This window comes from Homarus americanus, unplaced genomic scaffold, assembly GCF_018991925.1.
Source record: "Homarus americanus isolate GMGI-L3 unplaced genomic scaffold, GMGI_Hamer_2.0 scaffold50564, whole genome shotgun sequence".
NCBI lineage: Eukaryota > Metazoa > Arthropoda > Malacostraca > Decapoda > Nephropidae > Homarus > Homarus americanus.
The window spans coordinates 2,673,256-2,683,217 of NW_024715014.1; the positions used below are offsets into that span (position 1 = coordinate 2,673,256).

General features: G+C 42.1%; 1 protein-coding gene across 1 annotated transcript; it reads left to right on the forward strand.

The window, feature by feature from the left end:
• The first annotated feature begins 7,340 nt into the window (after positions 1-7,340).
• LOC121854278 lies at positions 7,341-9,038 on the forward strand. Its single transcript, XM_042348840.1, has 4 exons — positions 7,341-7,652; positions 7,748-7,975; positions 8,098-8,237; positions 8,279-9,038. The coding sequence occupies exons 1-4, from the start codon at positions 7,341-7,343 to the stop codon at positions 9,036-9,038; spliced, it is 1,440 nt and encodes a 479-aa protein (XP_042204774.1).
• The last annotated feature ends 924 nt before the right edge of the window (positions 9,039-9,962 follow it).

The window sequence follows — 9,962 nt, forward strand, 5'->3', positions numbered from 1 at the left end:
TATTAAATAACGCAGCCAGCCGAGTCACAGTACGACAACTGCATATTAACGTCAACAACTCTCTAAATATGGCCTTAACTACCTAACTCCTTACAACCCAAAAAAAAAAAAATCCCGTGTGATTATTTATTTAGTTCCTAGTAGAACGTGAGAGAGAGAGAGAGAGAGAGAGAGAGAGAGAGAGAGAGAGAGAGAGAGAGAGAGAGAGAGAGAGAGAGAGAGAGAGAGAGAGAGAGAGAGAGAGAGAGAGAGAGAGAGAGAGAGAGAGAGAGAGGCTTGAATGAAGGACAAGGATACAACCCTCAATGGTGGAATAATGCTGCAATACAGTAAACTGACACTCGTAAGACAGCAGCACTAAAGTGTTTGATTTACAATATACATAAACATCAAAACTATATGTGGGGGATGATCTGAACTACATACATACATAAATTCATTTATAGCGAGTTTGTGTAGAGATGCAAACGACAGTATATTGATATTCTAGTCAGTCAACCCAGCAGCAGCACCCGGAGATAGGCGCCTCTCAAGGTCAAATGTCATCAACCCTCTTAATAAGGTCACGCGTTAAGTATCCTCCACTGCAAGTGTCGCAACTCACCATACTGCACCGCCACAGGAAACAGTAAACCATAAAAGCTTTGAAATTAAGCAGCTGTAGCTGTCACAAGACGGTCTCTAGCTTGGCGCCAACCTGATCGCTTGCTTAAGGTTCATCCGTCACAAGTCAATTACTTGCTACCGAACCTTCTTCATTACTGTCATATAAGTGTCATATCTATTATAATAGACGCCATACCACCTCGTAATTCATCATGAGAGGAAAACAAGTCACAGAGCTATGATGACAAGCTGCGGTGTTGCACTGAGAAGCAAAACTCCTTAACATGTGTGGGTTTCCTTTACATAACCTCTTTACAGTTCAAAACACCCAGCTTCAAATATCAACTGTGCTTTGGCAAGGAGGAGGAACGCCACGCAACAGTGAACGATCTGGCAATAACACTTGTCTGATCTCTCACTCTCTGCGCCATTTACTGACAAAAACTAATAATAATGAGTGTCAGGGTAGCCAAGCAGCGGCCGTGTAGTCTGAGGGGTTTGTCAAGGTCGAAGCGTCATTGGGGACGTCCACCTCCCTCCTAGGAGATGAACCGCCCGGGGCTACGGTACCAGTCAAGGTGGGTGCAGCACTTCACCTACCACCAGCCTTGTAACACAACCATGATAACGCCCTCTGTTTACGTCAGGCTACTTACAAATACGTTTTGCTTTTATAACATGGCCTAATTATATATTTTTCTTCATGTATCACGCTAATAGGTTTAATTAGTTACATATAAAATTAAAACTAAAAAAAAACGGGGATAGCATTCAATAACATCCATTCGTTTTTTATGTTATATTAACATTAAAAATAATTTACAAATACAATAATTTACTAAAAACAAAAGCTAACGACATTTACATATCTACTACTCAACCTATATTTACCATTTGTTAACAGTTGACCCAAAACTCAGAGCTAACATAATCTGGGCCCAGTAAAGGAGTCATAACTTACTTATATAAGATATGGCCACAGTAGAGGACTCGAGCGTTATATTAATGTGTCAGCAGCCTCTTAGTTCGTACTGATAATATAGCCATTAACACCAAACCTGTGAACATTACCACGATAAGATAAAGCAGCCTAGTGATAGCGAGATAGTAAGGGTGAGAGTAATCGGTCTCTGATCCTTCCTCTCTCATAAGCTTAAATTACGTCATTATTCTTTTATTTATTTATAAGATTACTATGCTGATGATACCGCCTGCAAGTCTATCTCACTACGATATTATGAACAATTGTGCCTAGATTGCAAGAGAAGTAAAGACAAATGGCCAACGAAAAGTTAGACAAAGGCTAAAGAAACAAAATTACACACGAAAAAAATCCATCTGGCGGCCTGTGAGTAAACTAAACACAGCCTCCCATAAATAGAATAAGTACCTAGCTCTCATTATGATTCCTTAACCAACACTTTTACCGATTTCTTGGGATTTTACCGATTTCTTAGGATATCCAGCCAGTAGCATTTGTACCCAGGTCACGTAAAGATAAACATTATCAGTTGCCAAGAATAAGCGGTGATGGAAGATGCATCGTACGGTTGGCAGACCAAACTCGATCCTCGCAACAACAGGTAAGGGGAGGCGGCGTCTCTGATCGACTAGCACTTCACTTACAAATACAAACCAATACAGATTTTTATATACGAAAGCAAACATGACTTCATTGACACATTCTTGTTTGACATATCCTTGGCATTTGTGGACAGAATTTTCGTGGTGTGTGTGAGCTATAGTTGGCATTCCACATCATGTACCAGAATGTCGTATTGTTCAAGCAAGATAATTTATTTACTTATGTTTCTTTTTACAGTAGGTATAACATAAAAATTACCCTCTGAGGACGTGGGTTTAAACAACAACCTTTCGAGGGCGAGTATAAACAACAATAACCTTTTGAGGACGAGTATAAACAACAACATTTCGAGGACGAGTGTAAACAATTACCTTTTGAGGACGAGTATAAACAACAACATTTCGAGGACGAGTGTAAACAATTACCTTTTGAGGACGAGTATAAACAACAACATTTCGAGGACGAGTATAAACAATTACCTTTTGAGGACGAGTATAAACAATAACTCTTTGAGGCCGCCAATTTAAGCTATATATAACTCAGGACTAAAACAAAGTTCACTTCTCATAAGGTTAGGCCATCGTCCTCAAAGGGTCAAGATGAACGAACCCATTAAGGTGCTAAGATCATCTGACCCAATAAGACACAAGCTAATTAATTTATCTTTTCTTCTTAGTCACCCAGAGCCAGGAGACAGACAGCTGTACATCTCATGAACACAACACTTAAGTCCTGTGGAATAAATATTACAGTTATGACTAAAATCACTTTGTGTTTTGGGAAAGAAAAAGTTAAATCCAGGTTATGATTATTCTGTTAACTTCTTCTCTAGTATTATTTAACCTAAAATATCGACAATAGGATTTCCTTATGTGGGGCGGGACACAAGGCTTCGTAAACCAACGATAGAGACATCAGCTGTGACGAATGTAAACAAAATGTGAACGTTGGGCTCCAGCTGGTCTCCGTCACCGCCCACCACCACCACACTACTATTACACCCCACTAACGCGAAATGACTAATACCTTCCTTCTCTCAAATCAAACCCGAAATTAGAAGAAAAAACACACATAATATAAATAGCAAATGAGATGCATTGCCAAAACGTTATTTTTAATTCCGCCAGTTGAGAATAACACTTGGGTGTGTGTCGGTGTGTTTGGACAGTGCGAATGAGGGCAGGTTGACACATGGCGGGGTGGTGCCTTCTGCCAGTTCTTTCATCTTTCTTTCTTTCTTTCTTTTTTTTCACTCTAGGAAGTAATTACAGATGAAAGCAAAGAGGTCACTGGCCGCATTATACTTATTGTGATGAAAGTTTATTATGACAAAAAGTTTAGTTCATTATGTATGCTCTTTTGGTGTACAAGTAACAGAATATTATCTTGTTATAAAGCACCGACTGACACACACACACACACACACACACACACACACACACACACACACACACACACACACACACACCTAGTTATTATATATCTTATTTGTGTCACTTATGTTACTTGTATATTATTTGTAATTCGTAACCCATTCCCCAAATATGTAACTGTATATTTTCAGCCTTCTGGCTGCCAAGCTCTTTCAATAAACCGTTAATTATTATTATTATTATTATTATTATTATTATTATTATTATTACACACACACGAGAGATATAAACACATACTTTATATATAACCTCAAGTTACATGCACATTTTAAATCAAATACACAATATGTAGACAAGATAGATTTATGATAGTGTGGGGCTTATACTATGTGTAGTGGATTCATGTTCAAGAAACCCAAACACATTCCACTTCATCCCCCCCCCCCGCCCTCTATCTCCTTACCCACCCACCCGCCCACCCTCACTTCATCCCCCCCCGCCCTTATCTCCTTACCCACCCACCTGCTCACCTACCACCCCCCCCGCCCTCTATCTCCTTACCCACCCACCCGCCCACCCTCACTTCATCCCTCTCTCTGTCTCTTCACTCCCCACACTGCCGTCCACCCCCACTCATCCACACACCCACCTAACCCTCTCATCCTCTTTACCCCATACATCTCACCCACCCACATACACACGACATTCACTTCACTACTCAGGAACTCCTCCCTGGACCGAGGCGCGCGCACACACACACAGGTGAATCAATACATTCCACTATAATATTCACATCAACACACCAACACCACACTAGAGGCATTTACCCGGCCACACAAAGACGGTCACTCACCCTCCACCCTCTCTACACTTAGTCACGTGCCATGGTGGGGAATGAGGGGTATGGTGGGGAATGAGGGGTATGGTGGGGGAATGAGGGGGTATGGTGGGGGAATGAGGGGGTAAGGTAGGGGAAATGAGGGCGGATGATGGGTGAGAGGGGGGATAGGGGGAGTGAAGGGATGGTGGGAAGAGAGAGGAGGGATGATGGGAGAGTGAAGGGGTGGGAAGGGGTGGGAAGGGGGGTGTTTGAGGGGGATGGTAGGGGAGAGACTGGGATGATGGGTGAAAGAGGAGAGGAGGAGAGTGGTGATGGTTGGGGGGAGAAAGAAGAGTGTAATGACCCATTCCCCAACCTACGACTAAGTAGTGGGGGAGAAGGACAATATTCAGACCACCTTCAGATTAACTCCACCAGTGAATTTCACCTAAGATTAACCACCCTAACACTAACCTAACCTAACCCCCCTCCCCCTCACAGGAAGCATAAGGGTGTATAATAATCAAGTGAGGGTGAGAGTGGGTCATATATCACAGTACAGTATCTTGGTGTTTTGGTTCATCATCTGTGTTGTATTGAGCCTCACGTCTGTTGTGGTCTACGGTGAGCTGCTCGGGTAAAGTTGGTTCGTGTCACTGCTGCCTATAGTCCGTTAAATAGATTTCTAATAGCATATAGAATTGAACCTTAACAGTCAAAGCATTAGAACCCATTCAAATCTACTGTAAATTATAGGCTGTCTTTATCCCTGTCAACACTCAACAAATGACTCAGAGCTATGTAATTAATTCCTGGATCTCGCATTTAGCTGGCTGGACCACACGAGGTGTCAATACTTTCGAGTTAGCACGACTGCAAAACTAGGCAGTCAAACGCCAACGCCGGATAGATGCTGCCGCCGCCCCTCCCGCAGTAGATGTAGCCCCCCACATGTGTAACATCAGTGAACAACACTACCAGTCCCGTATCAGCCTCTCTAGTCACATCAGAGCTCACCAACGAAGGTGACATCTATAATAACTCATATTATTTTATCATAGCTGGATGATCGTCATATTCGATTCCGAGTGACAGGAAAGTAGTAGTGTGTATGCGCGTGTTGTAATACACATCTTAATATTATACCTGCGGACTCAGTAGTAATTCACGTTACATTCTACTTGTTATCTCTGTATGTTTTTATGGGTGAATTAAAATAGAAATTATAAACGTTTTGAGTACTGAGCGAAATATGAATCAATATATCTTATGACTAATACGTACTAATGTCCTCACTACATGTTCACTACAACACTCGTACTAAATGTTCACTACAACACTCGTACGACATGTTCACTACAACACTCGTACTACATGTTCACTACACCAATGGTACTACATGTTCACTACAACACTCGTACTACATGTTCACTACACCAATGGTACTACATGTTCACTACAACACTAGTACTACATGTTCACTACAACAATGGTACTACATGTTCATTATAACACTGGTACTACATGTTCACTACAACACTCGTACTACATGTTCACTACACCAATGGTACTACATGTTCACTACAACACTAGTACTACATGTTCACTACACCAATGGTACTACATGTTCATTATAACACTGGTACTACATGTTCACTACAACAATGGTACTACATGTTCATTATAACACTGGTACTACATGTTCACTACAACAATGGTACTACATGTTCATTATAACACTAGTACTACATGTTCACTACAACAATGGTACTACATGTTCATTATAACACTCGTACTACATGTTCACTACAACACTCGTACTACATGTTCACTACAACAATGGTACTACATGTTCATTATAACACTCGTACTACATGGTCACTACAACACTCGTACTACATGTTCATTATAACACTCGTACTACATGTTCATTATAACACTCGTACTACATGTTCACTACAACACTCGTACGACATGTTCACTACAACACTCGTACGACATGTTCACTACAACACTAGTACTACATGTTCATTATAACACTAGTACTACATGTTCATTATAACACTAGTACTACATGTTCATTATAACACTAGTACTACATGTTCACTACAACACTAGTACTACATGTTCATTATAACACTAGTACTACATGTTCATTATAACACTAGTACTACATGTTCATTATAACACTAGTACTACATGTTCATTATAACACTAGTACTACATGTTCATTATAACGCTAGTACTACATGTTCATTATAACACTAGTACTACATGTTTACTACACCACTAGTACTATATGTTTACTACAACACTAGTACAGTAATTCATGTAGTACAATACCTGTAGTACTATAATTATGTTCGCTGCAACTCGGTTTCACGACAAGTAGAGTAATAAGCGCGTACCTCTTCCTACATTTCCACACTGAGGCGGATCCATCAGCCTCCTTGCAGGGTGACCACTTAATGAACCAAGTTTAAAGATGGCAGAAGCCCGCTCAAGACGATGTTCTGAATATGACGTATTTGAGGTTTACGTTCAAAACATCTCAGTTGATTGCACGTATGAGGATATCAAGTGCATTTTTAATGAGCATGGCGGCATGGTGGATTGTTATATGCCATTTAATAGTCATCAAACCTGGCACCGCGGAGATGCACAAATCAAATACCGGGATGAGAAGTGCCAGAAGTTAGCCCTCAAGAATAATGGACGAATGGTGTACGGACAACATCTGAAAGTTTCCGTTCCACATAAAGATTCAAGTCATTAGAATAAAAACCATATCCATCATAAGATGGCACAGACCGAAGAAAATTATAATCAACCTCAAGTATGCATAGTGACACCTTACTATCTTCAAAACTACTTTCAAGACGAGCAATCATATTTCCGAACACACTATCACCGGAAAAAGAATGTTCAACCACAACACCTTCCCCAAAAGTCTCCTATGACACCTTTACATGGGAAGGATGTCGGGAGCAGTCGTCTACACCCTCAGAAACAACCTATTCCACAGGAGACTGACGACTATTGGTGCAGTAAGGTGAAGACAGCTCACCTTTCCCCGCAGAAACAACCTATTCCACAGGAGACTGACGACTATTGGTGCAGTAAGGTGAAGACAGCTCACCTTTCCCCGCAGAAACAACCTATTCCACAGGAGACTGACGACTATTGGTGCAGTAAGGTGAAGACAGCTCACCTTCCCCCGCAGAAACAACCTATTCCACAGGAGACTGACGACTATTGGTGCAGTAAGGTGAAGACAGCTCACCTTTACGCAAGCAACCTATTCCACAGGAGACTGACGACTATTGGTGCAGTAAGGTGAAGACAGCTCACCTTTCCCCGCAGAAACAACCTATTCCACAGGAGACTGACGACTATTGGTGCAGTAAGGTGAAGACAGCTCACCTTCCCCCGCAGAAACAACCTATTCCACAGGAGACTGACGACTATTGGTGCAGTAAGGTGAAGACAGCTCACCTTCCCCCGCAGAAACAACCTATTCCACAGGAGACTGACGACTATTGGTGCAGTAAGGTGAAGACAGCAGAAACAACCTATTCACAGGAGCCGACAGTAAGGTGAAGACAGCTCACCTTTCTATTCACAGGAGACTGACGACAGTGAAACAACCTATTCCACAGGAGACTGACGACTATTGGTGCAGTAAGGTGAAGACAGCTCACCTTTCCCCGCAGAAACAACCTATTCCACAGGAGACTGACGACTATTGGTGCAGTAAGGTGAAGACAGCTCACCTTTCCCCGCAGAAACAACCTATTCCACAGGAGACTGACGACTATTGGTGCCCTATTCCACAGGAGACTGACGACTATTGGTGCCCTATTCCACAGGAGACTGACGACTATTGTTCCACAGGGTGACGACTATTCCACAGGAGACTGACGACTATTGGTGCAGTAAGGTGAAGACAGCTCACCTTTCCCCCCAGAAACAACCTATTCCACAGGAGACTGACGACTATTGGTGCCCTATTCCACAGGAGACTGACGACTATTGGTGCCCTATTCCACAGGAGACTGACGACTGTTGGTGCAGTGAGGTGAAGACAGCTCACCATCCTCCTCAGAAACGACCTATTCCACAGGAAACTGAATGGGAGTCGTGCAGTGAGGAGGAAGACGACCATCTTCCCGCTCATAAACGACGTAATCGTCGGCAAGAAAGTAACGAGTCGTCCAATGAGGAGGACGACCATCTTCCCACTCCTAAACGACTTAAGTCATGGATGGAGGAGGACGACCATCTTCCCCCTCCTAAACGACCTAACTCGTGGATGGAGGAGGACGACCATCTTCCCCCTCCTAAACGACCTAACTCGTGGATGGAGGAAGATGACCATCTTCCCGCTCATAAACGACGTAATCGTCGGCAAGAAAGTAACGAGTCGTCCAATGAGGAGGACGACCATCTTCCCACTCCTAAACGACTTAAGTCATGGATGGAGGAGGACGACCATCTTCCCCCTCCTAAACGACCTAACTCGTGGATGGAGGAGGACGACCATCTCCCCCCGCATAAACGACGTCATCGTCGACAAGAAAGTGACGATGAGTTGTCCAGTGAAGAGGACGACCATCTTCCCCCTCATAAACGACGACACCGTCGACACCGTTGACAGGAAAGTGACGAGGAGTCGTCCGGTGAGGAGGCTCAGTGACGTGTTCACATACTATTTTTTTTATTTCGAATTAATAAAAAACAGACCGGTAACAGTGTCACTCATTGTCCTGTGTCCCTGAGAGAGCAAGGCTTACCTACCTACAGTATGTACGTTAAGCAACAAATTTGCTACAAATTCAGACTATAGAACTGGTTCGACTACCTTATTTAATACTACTACTACCTGTACTACTACTATTAATAAAATAAAATAAAATAAAATAAAGAGTTAATCCCCATAATCAATGTACTCGTTCTCAGGACCATACTTCCTTGAATGAGTCGCCTGACAGTTCATTCTGAGTTATACTGTACTATGGCGGAGAATCACATCGACTTACTAACTGCTCAAGGTGGAGTTCAGATATATGGGAACTATGTACAGTCCCCTTCACTACAGTGCGTTTACAGGGGCTCGTGATATGAACATTCCACACATTATTATCATCGAGTTATTTGTTATAATTCAATTCCATAATATGTTTACTATTTTGAGTTTCTTTCTGTCGACTGTAAACAAACATAGTGCACAAATCCTGACGACCCCCTGTAAACACACTAAAGTATTATTTCCATGTTAACCTGACCCCTCAGCCACGCCCCTCGTGTATAGCTACCAATAGCTCATTGGTCTCGAATATTCTATATTATAAAATGTTCGAGATGAGCAAAATTCCCGCAAAGTCCAGTGGCTGTTTTCCTGAGCGTTTTACCCCCCCCCCCCGGACTACGCAAATTTATATAGTTTTATCAGTTATTGCAGATAAATGATTTGTGATAATATCCAGCCATACAAACTGTAGTACATTACCTATTGTGCTATATGTTTAATATAATTTGTTTCTGTTTGCTTTATATTTGGTACCAAAAATAATAATAA

Excerpts from the sequence above, each read along its gene's own strand:
- LOC121854278 (XM_042348840.1), top strand. The coding sequence starts at position 7,341 with ATGACACCTTTACATGGGAAGGATGTCGGGAGCAGTCGTCTACACCCT. Across the intron at positions 7,653-7,747 it reads ACGACTATTGGTGCAGTAAG|AAACAACCTATTCCACAGGA; the intron begins GTGAAGACAGCT and ends CTTTCCCCGCAG. Across the intron at positions 8,238-8,278 it reads CAGGAGACTGACGACTATTG|GGTGACGACTATTCCACAGG; the intron begins GTGCCCTATTCC and ends ATTGTTCCACAG.